The sequence below is a fragment of the Gossypium raimondii genome, chromosome 5, assembly GCF_025698545.1.
Source record: "Gossypium raimondii isolate GPD5lz chromosome 5, ASM2569854v1, whole genome shotgun sequence".
Classification (NCBI taxonomy): Eukaryota; Viridiplantae; Streptophyta; class Magnoliopsida; order Malvales; family Malvaceae; genus Gossypium; species Gossypium raimondii.
The window spans coordinates 23876989-23895188 of NC_068569.1; the positions used below are offsets into that span (position 1 = coordinate 23876989).

Consider the following 18200-nt stretch of genomic DNA (forward strand, 5'->3'; position numbering starts at 1 on the left):
GGAGAAAACAACCCAAAAAAAGCAAAACCCAAACCCAAATACAAAACTCTCACAAAAACTCTTCATCAAATCTCATATAAGAGATATTCTATAAACTCTCTAAAACAGGGTTACAAAACCCTTTACATAGGCTAATATTAAAGTCCTAAAATGACTAAAATATTTCTAGAGTAAACAGGGTGTAACTGGGAAAAAGAAATCCTATTGAACTGTCAAAACGCGACTACATAAGTTGGGAAAACGTCGTGACGTTTATGCTCTCCTCGTCACGGCATTGATGCCATGTTCAACTTGGGGTTTCATCACGTCGGGTCTGTTTTGGGCCTTCTTCAATTGCTCGTCGATCGTCTTTTTAATAGTTTACAAAAAATTCGATAAATATTGTGAGACACACTCCAAAGACAAAAAAAAGTGTGTGAAAACTAAAATGTTTGTGATTACAAAGTAGTAAAGTTTAATTTAAAAAAATTCAAACAAGCCGAACAATTTCAATTATTGACGGAACCGAGCTTGGACCGCAAAATATAAATTCCAGCTTGAGTCTAGAATTACAATGAATATGATTTTTAAATGGAACCAAATTTTGCAAAACCATATTATTGGGAAAATGGTGATAAGTAAACACATCGGGAAGGTTACGTAAGATATTAAATTCATAATTTGTGACAGATTCATTTCATCATGTGATCATCAGAGGTGACACCAAAGCATCAGAATTTTGAACTCCATGGACCATGGTTTTGATCGTTGCAAATCACTGTCTTTCCTTGGTTGTTGTCTGGTTTTTCTTTTTTTCTTGTTTTTTTCTCTGAAGTATCTGAACAATAATAGATTGGAATGGAAATGAATTTCATATACATGATGGTTACGTTTTAATTTAATCATCGAATTAAAGCTTTTTTAATTAAGCCAGATTTTTAATATTTTTTAAATATTATAGAAAAGTATGGTGAAAAATTATAATTTATTAATTTTAAGTGTTCGTATTATTGTCAAAATTGAAATTAAAAGTTAAAACGTTTATTTTAGACGTTACCTTTGAAAAAGTAATAACTCCATATAATAACAATTATACAAACAATACTTTAAGTTAGTTAATTGAAATAATATTTTAAGTAATTTAAATTAAATATATAAGTCATATATTAGATATTAATAATATAATAACAATTACTATTACTTTGATAATAACAATTAATATTACAAATATAATACAATATAGTGTATCTAAGTTGAAATGAATTCATTAAACTACAAGCAACGGCATCCCTTATAGCTTCCATTTCAAAACCATATGAATTGTCAAATTTACTGTCAGCACCGCTTTCTCCATCATGTATATCTTCTAGCTCAGTAACGTTTTCATATGTTCTATCATTAGTTTCAAATTCCATAAAACCCACTTCATCTAAATTTTCATGTTTTTGGATAAAATTGTTATCCTCATTGTAGCAACAATAATCAACCTTTGTTTTTTAAAACTATAACTTGGCATAATATCCCTTAAAATGGTCCATTTTTTTGAAGTACACCAAAAGTTCTCTCAATCACTACCAAATAATGAATACAAAAATCAGGTAAACGATACTACTCTCCTCCATAGGTCTAAGGAACCCTTTCATTTGGGGATATCCAGAATCATCAACATAATATTTTCATACATGTCATAAGATGATAACCATTCAATTAAAGAACTTATACTTTTTATAAATGAATGAATGAAATAATTTACCATTCAGTGGGTGTGGATTTTGAGTTTTGGATCTCAAATTGCATCAAGAAATATTCTAGTGTCATGTGTTGATATTTTCCATCTAGCCACTACAAATGCAAAGCACGTATTAAAATCACATACAACCATAACATTTTGAGTTGGGACACATTTTCTTTCGATGTAAGGAATTTGTTCATTTGGTGGAAGAATTGCCACAACATACGTACCATCAATTGCACCTATACAATCCTAAATAAATAATCATATTTAGTACACAGGTGTATTCAATAATAATAAGTATATTAAAATAAAATATGATACTTTGAATATGTTACCTTAAAATGCAACTTGTATCTTGAATCATTACATATTTGTTCAGGTATTGTACTAAAAGTTTAATCATTTGGTGCAATTATTATCAACAGTCAACTTTCAAACTTTATCAACAATTGTGAAGTACTGACTTATAGTTGATCTAGATCTTTGAAATCTCTCTATTCCTTGAACTAACTCTCTATTCCTTTCTAAACTAGCCTCGAAGACTTTTTCTAACACCTCACTCACCATCCGAGTTAATGCCTCGGTACCAACCTCTGGGTTATCGCTACCCGAAACTGGCGGAACCGCATTGACTTTTGACTCCTGAACAAATACATGTCCCAGAGAAGCAAACGACTCTTCGAGAGTCTCACCAGATTGACCCTCATGATCTTGCTTACAATCAGAATCCAGATCGGTCTTGTGACTAACTTAAAGTATTTACGTTTTCAGAAAACAAACACAAAATAAATATAAAAATCTACATTTCTAATCTTACAGTTTTGAATTTCCACCCTAGACCAGCATCAGAGTCTCAGACATTTTATCTCCTTAAAATAAGTAAAACACATATCATTTCAAAATACTGTGGTACGGTTTATCAAAACTTTAAAAAAAAAACAAATACGTGTGCACACGGATACGTAAAAACACAGGCCGAGTTTTTGCAAATCTGACTCTACCACTAAATGTAACGATCTAAAACCTGACCTAGAAGTTTAGACCAAATCCCAGAGGTTACATTAATCACCAAAGTGATCTGAAACAATTTTACAAACGAGTTATTAAAATCTTATACGAACACAGTTATTAAAATCGAACTAAACTGTTTAACCTTTTTAGGATTCAAAACAGAGAATTCAAGTCACGTCGAAAGCGTTCGGAAGTAAAGTTTTGAGTTTCTAAAATTCAAAACAAAACTATTTACGAAAATCTAAAATTTGATTATACCACAATCTTTATAGATGTTTACAGTCCTAAACAATTCACAATTTAAAAAGTCTGAAAAGTCATTTTATTAGTCAGTGTAAAACACATCACTCCGAGACCTCCGGCATACCAAGTCCAACTACAAAAAATGAAGGTACCCACAAAGGAATAAACTAAGGGAGGTGAGCTACACGGGCTCAATGTGAGTTCGAAAATGACAGGAAAACAAACACCAAAGTGTCACAATAAAAAAAAATATCAATGGCAATCCGATATACGAATAGTCTACACAAACATATCAGTACTGAAACACCTCGATCTATAAATAGCTAGTCTTGCAATTAGATAAATAGACAGAATGCAGAATGAATGCAACAAGTAATACGTAGGACCTTGAAACACACCACCGTCTCCCAATCACACTCCAAAAGAGCTGTTTAAGCTCATCCAACCAAACACACCACATAGGACCTTGAAAGGCCCATCCAGCCCTATACACCATGTATGTGGACTAAGCCACTCAGATAATAATACGTAGCAAGGCTGGCGTATATGCAGTACAGTGCATTCCGATAAATCGTTGTACTAATAAGTTGCAGTTAAACTACCAGATCAAAATCAGTCTTCCTTCTCTTTACAACCCAACCCGAAAAGATTAATGCAAATGCAAAATGCACACCATTCGTAGACAAACTTACAAAAATAGAATATGAAGTCAGAAATGCACACATTCAAACGCCCAAAATCAAAATAAGATATAACATAACATCAATTAACACTCAATCGAATTGCTTAATTAGAGCTATGATTGCGAATAACGCACAAGTCTAGGCTGAAAAAAAGTTCCGACCACCCTTACTAAGACCTAGCCAAGGGTCAAAACACATAGAATCATAATCAGAACAAAAATAGACACAATAAAAAAATTGGCGAAATAGGGCTACACGGTCGTGTGGAAGTGCCAAGGCCGTGTGGGGGGTCTAAACACCCATGTGAAGGCCACACATGCCCATGTGGAGGGGACACACGCCCGTGTGAGTAGCCCGTATAACTCACTATCTAAAAGTGCTAAAATTAAATACAGAGTAGACACGGCCGTGTGAAAATCTCACACGCCCATTGAAAATCGACAAAATCTTCATATCGTACCCACACGGATGTGTGGCACCAAAAGTCACCCTAAAACCTTAATTCTCAATTTCACACGATCGTATGGGTCTCCTGTGTGTGGCACATGCCCGTATGGCCACCCGTGTGGTCACGAAACCACGCCAAAACAGGCTAAAAATCATGGTTTTGACATCAAAACGGCCCCCAACTAATGGTGACTCAAAACTATACCAGAATTTATAGAATAGCATGCAATCCAATACCCAAAATCAACAGTTTCAGGAACATACAAGAAGTTTTCGAATTCCATAGAATCCAACAGCAATTCGATACTGAAATTGAACAGTTTCAGAACATGTACCTTAGAATGCGATAACAAGCACCGAGATCTGCTCGATTTGCTCCACCAAACCATTCGAAAACCTCAATTATACACACAACTAAACTATTAGAATTCAATCCAACAACGTAAACGAAATCAAAGCAATTCTTCCTTTAATTCCAAAGATAAAACTTACCCAATTTCGCACCCAATCAAACGTAGCACACAAGGACAATCAGCCAACAACTTCGATACTAAAACCCAGAATTTGTTTGGAGAACAAAAATACGGCGGTAATTAATTCGCCAACAATGAAAGAGAGAAAGGTAGAAGAACCAAAAAGAATAGCAAGAATGTGGAAAAAGAGAGGAAACTAAAAAAAATAGGGAAAGAAAACATGCAAAAGAATTTTAGAAACAACTTCATTTTTTTCCAAAAATAAAATTACAATAAAATGAATAACATAAATAAATAAATATATATATAACTTAAAAAACAAAATTCATTCCTTAAACACACATGAGGATTTGAACCCAAAACCCAAAGGTAAACTAACATACATCCAACCACTAAACCAGCAAGCTCATTCTAATTTTAAAATGTGAAAATTCAACAACCTACTCACTGACCCTAAACACAAATCTCAAAACTTCTAACCCTAAATTTTGGGATGTTACAGCCAAAATAACAAAAAAAAAACAAGGGTCAAAATGACAAAATAAAGAAATATTAGGGGCTAAATTTATCTTTAAGTTTTTTTTAAAGCTTTATTTTATATTTTAGGGCAAATGCTCGAATTAGGCCTCAGCCTTTTAGAGGATGCTTACATAAAGGTCAAAACTTTCGAAATGATTAATAAGGGTTTAACATTTACAAAAATGCTTAAATAACGAGTTTTCACGCACTTCAATTGAACTTGTAAAAAAAAAGGTAAATATTAATGTATTTAGAATAAAACACATAACACCTAAATTAAATATTACTTTAAAAAACAGTTAAAATATAATTTAAAATTTGATATACGACAGTTGAAAAAGCCCTTTTGAACACTTTTAAAAAAATTCGACCTTTATTTAAACTCTTTCAAAAAGATTAAGCCCCTATTTAACTATTTTGAAAATTTACGAGAGCAATCACCAAAAGCTTAAGCGCATATATTTTAACCAAAATTTTGTATAAAACTTTTATATAAATTTTTATAAATATAGATATAGTCTGTGGATAATCCAAAAATAGGTAGCGACAAAAATAGAAAACAAAAAAATAACTGTAGCCTATTGCTGTATCTTTCTCTCGATATCACAGAGACAACGAGAAACAGAAAAAAAAAATGAAAATGAGCGAGAGGTGAGATTTTGTTCAATGCGATTGCTTCCTTTAATAATGGCGGTGTATGTACATTGTTTCTCGGCCTTTCCGTTTTAAAGATAGAAAAAAAAAAGGAGAACGGTGTTTCTTGTTTTGTTTGTACTATTCGGAGAGGAAGAAAATGATACAGCGGCGGAGGCGGAGGATGGTGGCGGTTGATAAGCCACGGAAGATACTAGTGTGCACCGCATGCGTCATAGCATTGGTGGGACTGCTTACGGGATACGTGCGCGTCTTCCCTTCTCCCCGAGCATCTAATTCATCTGATCCTCATAAGCTCCCTACGGTCACTCAACTCTCTCTCTCTCTCTCTCTCTCTCTCTCTATATATATATATATATATATCATTTATTTGATTTACGGTTTTTTTCTTTGTTCTTCAATTGCCCGCCTTATTTGTTTTGAGTTAAGGTATAAGTTGTGGAAATTTATTATTATTTTTTTAATTTTTGTAGCAACATGAATTTAATTACCAGAAGTTAAGTGCAGAGAACAAGTGGACGGAGGAGGTGGCTCCGCCTCATTTATCAGAACAGCAATCTTCGCCGCATCTTCCCAAGGCTCCTGTTTCATTGCACAAGGTTTTTGTGTTTATCTTAATTGATTCATTTATCTGTTTGGTTGCTGAGAAAATGAAACATTAAGAGAGAGAGAAAAAAGAAAGAAATGTTATTACATTATTGGATTATATTCCTTCACATTGTGCCTTGCTTGTTTTCTATAAGCCGTTTTAGGAGAAAGTTGATTGGTGGTTGTAAAATTCTACTGTTATTTACTGTCTATTTTGCTTGCTAGCTTCTTGCTGTTGTTGTCGTGAGAATTGCGGCTCAAATGAAGTATACACCTTTACCTACATTACTTAAGACTCGAGTGTAAGTTTTGGATATAGTATATCATACATGCCCAACACGGGTATTATCAGATTTTTTTCTGAACTTTTATATGTATATGGAGAATTATTGGAGGTCATATCTCCGTATCCATGTGTCAGACTTGAGTGTTAGATATGAGTACTTCAACAAAAATGAAGAGTCGGAGCAGCATAGACCTCTATTGATGCGAAGCCGTCATGCGTCTTTCATGTTTTTCACTCCTTTAGATTTGACAGTTCAATGGTGCCGGTGGAAATCTGGATTCCGAGAAGTTGTGGAAGCTACCGGAAGCTCGTGATTTTGTGCCCTGCATACAGCCTAGTTCTAATTATACAAGTACAAAAGTTGTTAACCTTGAAATTACTCTTTCAAAGTATCGACAAAATACTTGTAAATTGATTCTTCAATTTCTCATTTTTTTTATTCAGCTCCTGATAAGACAAGAGGTTATCTTCTAGTTCGTACAAATGGCGGTCTCAGCCAAATGAGAACTGGGGTATATCTCTTCTTTTCTTTTCATGGTTGAAATTCTAGTTTGATAATATTGGTCCCAGCCATATCTGTTAATTTTGGGTGCCAATGCTTGGGAACATGAAACTTGATATCATACTAGTTACATGCTTTTTCACTACCTCTTGTTGGGATCTTGATCTCACTTGATTTCCTCATTCTATGATGGAATTTTGAAGATTATAGTATTGTCAAAATTAAAATTCCTGAATCTGATGTATTCCTTCATCAGACATGTTCCCTGATGGAGATGAATACATTGAGAAACCTATTCTCAACAGATACAGACATGGTTCTAAACACAATATTGATTAAAATTTTTATGGCTATGGGTTGATACTAAAAGATTAAAATGTTACATGTATTGGCAAGCAAGCCATTGTAATATGTTCTCCAATACGAGTGTCACTTTTTCTTGATCATTTAGCTGACTGGGTTCTCATTCTTGAATTGTAGATATGTGACATGGTAGCTGTAGCCCGCATAATAAATGCTACACTTGTAGTTCCAGAACTTGATAAACGATCATTTTGGAGAGATACTAGGTAGCCTCTCCTAAATTCTATCCTTTGCAAAAAGTAGTACGACTTTACTACTTTCTATCTCTGGCTGAGTTTCCCTGTGATTAATATTATTTTTGCTTTTTTGTTGACTTGCAGCAATTTCTCTGATGTTTTTGATGAGGACCACTTTATTAATGCTCTGGCAAACGATGTTAAAGTTGTGAAAAAACTTCCTAAGGAATTATCTTCTGCTACCAAAATCGTTAAGCATTTTAAAAGCATGTCTAGTTTCAAGTACTATCGGGATGTGATAGGTAGCCTGTGGGAAGAATATCGGGTTTGTTTGTTGACATCTTTATTGTGATTAATGGATTTGTTTGTTGACATCTTTATTGTGATTAATGGATTAAATAACTGGTTTATTTTATTTACCTGATGGAAGACCTCTCTCACGTGTATTTCCTGTTTTTTACCAGGTTATTCGAGCTGCTAAATTTGATTCTCGCCTGACGAATAACGATCTGCCTTCAGATATACAAAAGCTTCGTTGCCGTGCTTGCTATGAAGCACTTCGTTTTGCACCCCAAATTGAAGCAATGGGAAAAGTGATCAGTTTGACCTTGATATCAATTCATTTCTTAGCATCTTCAGCATGTTTTTCTCTATTCATCGTACTTATTAAGTTCCCGATATTGCAGTTGTTGGTGGACCGGATGAGGTCTTATGGTCATTTCATCGCATTGCATTTACGATTCGAGAAAGACATGCTTGCCTATAGTGGATGCACGCATGGTTTATCTAATGCTGAAGCTAAAGAGCTGGAGACAATTAGGTATAAACGTCACCTTGCTTTATACTGTCCAGTGGAAGTTGAAAGAAAATCAAAAGATAACGTAGGAGAAAATTGTTTTTAATGCACATCATATGATCATAGAGAAAAAAGGAAGCGTCACCGAGTTGTATACGAGATTAACTATTTGTTATACCACTTTTCATTTTGAATGTGCAGAGATGAAACTGCCAATTGGAAAGTCAAAGAGATTGATGCCACGGAACAGAGATATAGAGGACAATGCCCCTTAACCCCAAAAGAGGTTGGAATTTTTCTCAATGCTCTCGGATTCCCGTCAGAGACCCCCATATACATTGCTGCAGGAGAGATATATGGGGGGGTTACTCATATGGCTGATCTACGATCTCGCTATCCCTTGTTAATGAGCAAGGTAGAATATGATACTCATTTGGGTGACATTTAAACATTTCCAGGATTGAAGAAACAAAGATTTGAACATTTGGAACTTAATATAGAACTTGGTGAAATTTTTATGACAATGTTGAATTTTATGGAATAAGGACGAGCATGGAGTTAGAATGTAATCTCTTATAACGTGTGATGATTTTGAAGGAAAATTTGGCTTCTGTTGCGGAGCTCGAACCATTCACCAACCATTCATCTCAAATGGCTGCTCTTGACTACATTGTATCTGTTGAAAGTGATGTCTTCATTCCATCCTACTCCGGAAACATGGCGAGAGCAGTTGAAGGACATCGCCGTTTTCTGGGACATAGGAAAACTATTTCTCCTGACAGGTGAGCTGATTCATTTTCTAAGACTCCTACCCATTTTGAGTTACTTATCTATATTCCTATTCTAATATTTTGTTTCGTACTGAGGTTGTCACTGAAATTTCTCCTTTAGGAGAGGGCTCGTTCATCTATTTGGACAAATCGAGAAGGGTTTATTGAAGGAAGGCAGCAAGCTTTCGAACCGGATCATCGAAATACACAAAAATTTGTATGTCATTCTTGTCTTAGTTAATTATATGCTGAAGATAATAATGGCTTGTGCAAAGAGGGGACTCCATTATCATGGAATAATCAAGTACTATATTACTCTTTAACTCTTCATTTTTCTTGAACTTCTCGTCCAATGCCTCGCCAAATACGTAGAAGAACTTTGAAAAATTGAACATGTCAAACATGTGCTTGTGTCAGGCACTCACATTAGCTCATCTAAACTTATGAATTGTTTCATGGATTTTACAGGCAAGGATCACCTCGGAGGAGAGGAGGCTCTGTTCCAGGAACAAAGAGCATGGAGAGTACTCATTCCGAAGAAGCGTTTTACACGAATCCGTTACCCGATTGTTTGTGCCGGAGGGCATCGCAGAATGTAAATACATCTATCAGAGAATCAAATAGAAAGGTAGATAGGTCGATGCAAAAAGAGCAATTGAAGGTCCTCTAAATTGTTTAATGGTACACGAATGGGGATTGCGGAGTATGTATATCTCGAGTTTTAGGAAATTGATTCCATTTCAACACATAAGACGCCTGATTGTGTCGTCCCGGATAAGTATAACATAGGATAAAACTGAAGCTGGGAAATTCATATTGCCTCGGGCTATGATTTGTCCCCATTCTCGTTTATCTATTGATTTTTAATTTGGCATTTGTATAGCGACATCGTTTCTATTTCATTCTTTCAATTTCTTCCATTTTTGCACTATTTATAAGCACGATCATCATTTTGTAAAGGATGAAGATAATAATAAAACTGATTGTTGGCCATAAAATACATTTATTAACATGATTATATACATATTCATATTATTATAACATAAAAAGCTATATATATATATATAATATTGTAAAGATTCCTGATTTTCTTAATTTCTTTAATTTGCTGGAAGAACTTGTATATCCATGTTAGACACATCTGAACATGAACAAAAACATAGGGCATAGCTCTCAAAAAGAAATTAAACTTATTGGTGTCGGACAGATATCAATATCCAACACTTGACCAGTTGAACCCATGTAACATAGGCCATATATAACTCCATTTTATCAATCATGATCCAGTCAAAACGGGTACATGCCAAAATTTCTTATTTCCTGAAAATGCCGTTTCTCATTTGACAACTACACTGGATTTCCCGAAAAGTACCATCTTACAGAGGACCTGGAAAAGTACCGTTCTCCCTTTGCTCGTTCCATCGATCTATCTGCAGGACAAAAGAGTAACCAATCATTCACAAAAGGAACAAGATTAAATGACAGCATTGGTTCACAAATTACACAAACAAATTAATCGAATTTGATTCATGTTTTTAAGACCCATACAACACTAACCAAAACATTCGAATAATTTAGACCAAGTCTGGATGAATGGATTAATCAAGCATTACATTTCAACTCACTCAATCCCTATTAGATATTTTTGTTTGACCGCTCTTCAATATCAGATCATCTATAACTAATACGGATAAATCTAAAAATTACAAAATTTATAAATGAAAATTTGATTTGATCCAATTCTCACAAATTATTAATACAATTATTGATATAGCATCTTTTATGTTTATATATTGCATATACAAATAATTATATTTATCCATATAAAATAAATTAATCTATATATTTATTTAAATGTGTATGGTTGAATCAAAATTAAAGTTTCATGTATATAATTGCACCAAATCAAAGTTTATGTATCGAATTGCACAATGACTCAAAATCCATGTATAATTTTGATATTTTTCCCCAACTAATATTCACATTCTAGAGTTAATTTAGCAACTGATCTCTCAAAATGACGTGGGGCCATATGGAATTCCTTGATTTATGCATGTAGAGCAACAAAAAGAACTAATCCGATCTTAGTTCTTGAAAGAAAATACGCACCCATTCTCCCGGACATAGGGCACGATAGTACTTGGCAAACTTATCACACTCTGAAGCATCTTCTCCTTTTGCAGCTACACAACTACATAAGACGAAAAGATTTTTTTTTAAAATGTCAAGAGCCATTGCTGGAAGAAACAAACCCTATTATGTTCATAAGATACAATATAATTCATAAACAAAGTTTAACTCACCGATGGTACTCGATATATCGGGTGAAGCAATGCCTTGTTTGGTTTGTAGTTGGGAAGCGAAAATCTGCAGGAGCAGTCTCAAGCTGAATGCCGAGCATGCACCATAGTATGTAAGTGAAGCAATCTAACAGGCAACATTGATTAAGTTCTTAATGAACGTTGAGAACGCTACCTTTATCTCCGGTGTTTCTTCAGCATCACCTGAGCTCTCTTTGGTACGTTCATTACTTTCTTCCGCAGCAACTTGAGCATCTTCAACACTGTTCTCAGCAACAGGATTGGCTTCGGTGTTTTCTTCAGCAACAGCAGGAGGAACCTCAGTACTTTCCACAAGAGGAGCAGGAGTCTCAACTTCCTCGGTCACCACTTCCTTGGAAGAAGTACTAGCTGAATTTTCGACCTCTTCTGCGTCAGCTACTTTTGTAGCCACATCTGATTTCTCCGCTTTCTCCTTCAGTGAATATTGCTGCATGTCCAAAGATTCAAGAAAAAACATACTCTGGTCAAATAACCTCTTTTGCTCTGATTTTTATATTTCTTGAAGTACCCGAATCTGACACTCATGTTCACCACATTGAAATGGGGATATGACCTCCAGGATTCTCCAAATACATGGAAAAAACTTAAAAAAGAAAAAAAAAATCTTACCATACTGTTTCAAGCACAAATACATATCAAATACTAACACCCAAAATCCAGTAACATAGCAAATAACTACGAATTACAAAGCTTAGTATCAGCCCAAATACACAAAGCGTTTTACAAGCGCGAGAAGCAGGGATTTCATTGATGTTATCAGCGCCAAAATTTAGCAACCAAGTTTGCGTCTTAGATAATTTTAAGCAAGAATGGGATGTCCAAGAAGTAAAAAAAAGATAAAGAAAACCCAATTTATCATTCTAGAGTATAGATGAACATTATTGTTCACACAAAATAATCATGAGTAGATTTGCTTTTAGTTCAAGAAGTGCAATGTAGATGCAATACTAATATCTGAGTTGGCATTTTGACTACAATACCAGTGAAACGTTACCTTCCCTTACTCAAAACCTTCTGATTTAAACCACAAACTTCAACTGATCATGCCTTAGTATTAGTTTCTTTTATTAAGTACCAGAAGTCCACAACTAGTGATAAACACAATGAACGTTTGCTTGAAATGTTACATTTCTTTGACATTCAGTTAGAAATGAACCCTTTGACAAGAAAAAATATCATGCACATAAAACTCAAATCGGTCGAATCACAAGGGAGATCATAGAGCAACTTCAACGGACCAATACAGAAAGAAAAAAGAGTTGCAATGAATTTCGAAACAAAAATGTTCATATGATACTGAACAAAATAGGACTTAACTGTAGTCGATAACAAGCATCGGCAATCAAAATGTAATCAAAACAGCAATCTCGAAACTTCAAACAGCCGACATGATCTAGTCAATAAATAATTCTAATTTCAGAAATGATATCTATAATTACTTGATCCGATCCGCTCATTTCGATCTGCTGATTTCAATCCCATCTAAACTAACTTCTAAAAAACCAAAATTAAATATCCAAAACAGTTCAAAATTTGAAAAAAAAAAGGAACAAAAAAAAGCAAAAGCAACGGAGATCGTATTCCTACAAGGATTGAAACAACCTACGATTATTGCTTCGGAAGAAATGAATTGGGAAATTGAAGCAGCGAGAGGAAAATTGCACCTCAAAGATCATTCCGATCCAATTTAAACTAACTTCTAAAAAACCGAAATTGAACATCTAACACAGTTAAAAGAACTAATAAAAAAAAAGAAGAAGAAATAGCAAAGGCAAAAGAGTAATAATTGCACCTCAGATAGGGAAGGCGGAGTTTCTGTTTGAGCTTCCGCCATTGCTGGAAGAGGAGGCGATCAGCTGATGGTGACCGGCGACTGGCGAGCTATAGAAGGCGGCTAATCAAGGATAAAACGGCTTGAGATAGAAATATGTTGGTTAGCTTAGGTTAGGTCAGAATTTTTGAGGAGTCGTAAGCGAAAAGATATTGACTTCACGCAGCGTGCGCCACGTGTTACATTCTTTGGAGAGCTGTCGTTATACTATTTTAGAAGCTGCGCGCCACTCGCTAGGCCTGCCTTTTCCTTGGTTTTTGGACTGACTGGGAGGTCGCCGGCTCGACAACTTTGGGGGTGGCGAGTGGGCTCCTAGTTATGGGCCTTTTATCTTTGGCCCATTATTTTTGTAAGCAGTTTTGTTTGTTATGCAAAGGGTATAATTGGTAAAAGTAATATTTGTTCAGAGTTAATAATAAATTAATTTTTAGCTACTTATATAATTTATTTTTGAAAAAGAGAAGGAAATCTTTTTCATATTTTAAAGAGGCCTTATTTTTATAAAATTCTTTTACTTATCTTTCTAATTTCTAGTTTAAATTTTTATTAACTATTTTTTATTTTATGTTTAATTATTGTAATAAATAAATTTTTTATTAAATTATTACACTAATAATCAAATGAGGCGTGACAATATTCTTACTCAAAGAATTGTGATAGTGTAAAAGTTAATATTGTTTTCTGTATTAAACACTTTAAACATGTTTAATGTATTCAAATTTTTTTGGTTACATTCTAAATTAGAGAAAGAATGTGCTTGCCAAAGTATTTTCTGAATTTAAGATACCAACATAGAGTATCAACCCGTTGCTTCTCTAAGTTTGATACTTACAAATGTAAGTTTTTGTACCAAAGAAGAATCAATGAACAGGCATCGGCCTGCAACAAGGGAGTGATGCAATGGGTTTGCCAAATGGTTGGCACACCAGTTTCCCTCTCTAAGAGTATGACGCACTTCGATTACTCAGCCTTCGAGAATAACAGCCAAGCAATCACGAACAAGGGTACTCAAAGGATGAATATCATCAAACGGGTGGTTCAGAAAACAAACAGCTAGCATAACATCTAATTCCATAATCAGTTTCGAAACGCCCAACCGTCTTGTCAAATGAAGTCCTTTCCTCACGCCACAAAGCTCCGCTTGGAGACTATCCGCGTAGCTGATTTTCAGCATGAAACCCCATACGTAATCCCCTCGTTCATCACGAATCAAACCACCTGCAAAGGCTAACTTAGTGCTCACTGCTACTCTTTACAGCACCGTCGATATTTAATATAAAACAACCATTTGGAGGACGCCGCCAATGAACCCATGTTGGTCCACGATGGATTTTAGCCACAGATAAGTGATTCCCTGTGCAAATATCCTGCGCAAACTTCCTTGCATAAGCGAGAATTTACACTGGTGAAGGATCCTCTCCTTTGAACACTGAGCTATTACGACCCTTCCACAGACCCCATAAAACCATGGTAAATAGAATACCCCAAGGGACTAAATGAACTGAAGAAAAGTTCCTTGTAAAATTATACTCCAACCAGTGAGTAAACGACATAAAAAAAGTCTGATTGAAAGCATACGATACGACCCTCATTTCCGACCGGACTTAGTGGGTAATACGACAACCGCGCAAAATATAGCCGCAACTTGCACAAGCTTCATCATTCGTTAATTTTTATTTTTTTCTTTCTTGTATCTGATTAGTGTTTAATTGATTCAAAACCATCACCCACATTGTTAGCATGATTCTCATTGGCTCAAACCCGTCTTAGATTTGAGCCTGGGCCAGATCCTAAAGAATTCGCAGACTAGCAGGCTTGACCCAAGAACTTGGCTCGCAGGGTGAGTTCGCAAGATGGCGAGCCGAACTCAACCCCTGTACTGTGAGGTCCCATATGCATGGGCTTGGAACCATGTAACATGTGATTAGTTTAGGGTTAGATACATTTCTATGAGCATGAAGCCTACTTAATATGTTTTATCAATGAACAATATCACATCATATAAATATGTAAATTACGTCATCTGAAGGACACACCGAAAATTACTCAACAGACATAAAAAAAAAAAAAAAACTTAATTCTTTCCAAACATTGTAAATGGCATATTCAATCAAGCTTCTGAGATGGCTGAGAATCAAAATCTGCCTTTGCGAGAAATACATGAACCGATCCACGGAATATTTCTCAGCACTTCCAAAACCCCAATGGCACAAATCTTGGATTTCAAGACATCCGACATAAGGACAAGGGATAGCCTTAATCGCGCATTTAGTATAATCCAATAAGATATTGGAGATCGACTCATAGGAGACAAAAGAATCTGAAATTTTGGAATCCTTAATAGTTGTTAAATTACATACTAAAATTTCCATCACCTTGTAATTTTATATTCCAAAATAATATCAAAATATTAAAATATAGAAGTAACCTAGAGGCAAAATCACATTTTAAAATTAACTCAATCATACAGTATAAATATATTTAAGAATCTATATTATTTTTACATTTGGAATATATATCCTCTATTTTTACTGTTAAAAATTTGGTCCTACTTTTCAAATTTAAAACTACAATTCAATTGTTAATACAATTAAAACTCTTTTATTAAATTTAAGTTTATTACAACATTATTTTTGATTACATGATTATCAAATGTATTTTTTAAAATCTCATTCCGATAAATTTAATAAAAAATTAACAGTTTAATAATTGAATCTATATTTTTATTAAAATTATTTAAAATATATAATTAAATTTTAAATATATAAAGAATATAAAATTTTGGAGAATAAATTATGGTTAAATGGTTAAATTTGATGCTCGAAATATCGGACCAACGAAAAGTTGATCGAGGAAATGATCAGACAAGTTGTACAGATTTAAATGTGTAACGTTAAATTTGCTCAGGTAACTTAACACAAAACAATTAATTTTCAATTACAGAAATTAAGCAAAAATAAATAACACATAAAAACCGAGACAATAATTGCCTAAAATATTTGATAGCAAAGAGATAACAAAAGTTTAATTTTGATTTAAAATCCCTAAATTGGTAAGTTGTAATAGAAAAGAAAGCGCAGCAGAGTCTCACTTCTTGTCGCTACTGCTTTGGCTGCTTCTCCTCTTCCTCCTGCTTCGCTGCTTCTTTAATCTCATCAGCTCGATCATCCTGATTAATAATTAATATATTATCACAATTAAATTCAAATGTTGAAAAAAAAGAAGCAAGAAATAAAAGGGGGAAAAGAGTTAATTTAAAATTAAAATGTGAAATTAAATTTACCTGCAAATCGGAGGTCCAGAGAGTGAGATTGTCACGGAGGAGTTGCATGATAAGGGTGCTGTCTTTGTATGATTCCTCGCCTAGAGTATCCAATTCTGCTATTGCTTCATCAAATGCCTACTCAAGGAACAAGCCGACACGTCAATCGACTGTATTTATGAACAATTTATTTTTTATTAAAGAATAAATAATTGACCTACCTGTTTGGCGAGGTTGCAAGCACGATCGGGAGAATTGAGAATCTCGTAGTAGAAAACAGAAAAATTGAGTGCCAGTCCGAGTCGGATCGGGTGAGTTGGCGGCAACTCGGCGGTGGCAATGTCCTGAGAATCGGGAAAATAAAATTAACGGAAAAAAAAAAGAAAAGAAAAACAGGTCTCGAAGAAAATGAGGGGAAATTTACTTGAGCAGATTTGTAGGCAGAGAGAGTACTCTCAGCAGCTTCCTTGCGTTCGGCTCCAGCCTTGAACTCAGCCAAATACCTATGATAATCTCCCTTCATCTTAAGATAGAAGACCTTGGACTCTGCAGCGGAAGCCGCAGGGATAAGCCTTTTGTCAAGGAGCTTCAAGATCCCGTCACTGATCGAGGAGAGCTCGTACTCGATCTTTGCGCGATAATCACGGATTTTCGCGACGTATTCCTCATTACCGCGGCTCTCCTCTTTCTGCTCGATGGAAGAGATGATCCGCCACGAAGCACGGCGGGCACCGATGACGTTCTTGTAAGCGACGGAGAGGAGGTTCCGTTCCTCGACGCTGAGTTCCTCGTTTTCGGCGCAAGCCGATACTTTCTCCATAAACTCGACCATCTCGTCGTAGCGTTCGGCTTGCTCGGCCAGCTTTGCCATGTAGACGTGTTCCTCGCGAGTCGACGGAGTCTTCGTCGTCGCCATTGTCGAATTTTCGAATCAGTGTAGAGAGAAGGGGAAGGGAAAGAAAAGTAGTTTTTCTTTTTCTTTTTCTTTTCCTTTTTTTGAAAATTTTGGATCTGAGATTTTGGGGGGAATTTATTGAGAGGGTGGGAGAAAGCGAGGGGCGATGATTGCGTTTGAGGAAGGGAGGAGAGGAAAAAGTGGGATCAAATAGGGACCGTTGGATTTAAGAGGGAAAACAAAGATTAAAACACATGCTTATGAGTTTTGTTAAAAGATTCCATAGGTCCCTGTATGTTTCATAAATTTAATATTTAGTCCCTGTATTTTTATAAATTTGAAATTTAGTCTCTTTATTTTTTAAATTTTAAAATTTAAGTTCAATAGTTAACACTATTAATATTACTTTGTTAAATTCAGATTCATTATAACGCCATATTTTTAGTTACATGGTTAGTAAGTGAGTTTTTTTATGTCAAAATATCGCACCAATAATTTTTTTTAAAAAAAATTAATAGTGTTAACAATTAGACCTAAATTTTAAAATCTAAAAGTAGAGAGACTAAATTCATAAAAATAAAAGTACAAGGACTATATTTCAAAATTGTGAAGAGCATAAGAACTTATGAGATATTTTAAATGAGG

General features: G+C 34.8%; 3 protein-coding genes across 3 annotated transcripts; 1 reads left to right on the top strand and 2 right to left on the bottom strand.

Moving 5' to 3' along the window:
• Positions 1-5677: 5677 nt before the first annotated feature.
• On the top strand, positions 5678-10164 carry LOC105770160 (O-fucosyltransferase 7). Its single transcript, XM_012591238.2, has 12 exons — positions 5678-6048; positions 6218-6343; positions 6871-6970; positions 7063-7130; positions 7601-7689; positions 7804-7984; positions 8124-8252; positions 8346-8479; positions 8657-8870; positions 9053-9237; positions 9347-9442; positions 9694-10164. The coding sequence occupies exons 1-12, from the start codon at positions 5788-5790 to the stop codon at positions 9893-9895; spliced, it is 1785 nt and encodes a 594-aa protein (XP_012446692.2). The 5' UTR covers positions 5678-5787; the 3' UTR covers positions 9896-10164.
• Positions 10165-10311: 147 nt separating this feature from the next.
• Positions 10312-13527, bottom strand: LOC105770162 (cytochrome c oxidase subunit 6b-1). The gene is made up of 5 exons (XM_012591240.2): positions 13360-13527; positions 11701-11994; positions 11529-11611; positions 11335-11416; positions 10312-10655 (listed from the first exon to the last, which is right to left on the bottom strand). Exons 1-5 carry the CDS (start codon positions 13399-13401, stop codon positions 10602-10604), a joined length of 555 nt encoding a protein of 184 aa, XP_012446694.1. The 5' UTR covers positions 13402-13527; the 3' UTR covers positions 10312-10601.
• Positions 13528-16267: 2740 nt separating this feature from the next.
• Positions 16268-17728, bottom strand: LOC105770161 (14-3-3-like protein). The gene is made up of 4 exons (XM_012591239.2): positions 17085-17728; positions 16882-17004; positions 16682-16798; positions 16268-16567 (listed from the first exon to the last, which is right to left on the bottom strand). Exons 1-4 carry the CDS (start codon positions 17574-17576, stop codon positions 16499-16501), a joined length of 801 nt encoding a protein of 266 aa, XP_012446693.2. The 5' UTR covers positions 17577-17728; the 3' UTR covers positions 16268-16498.
• Positions 17729-18200: the final 472 nt, after the last annotated feature.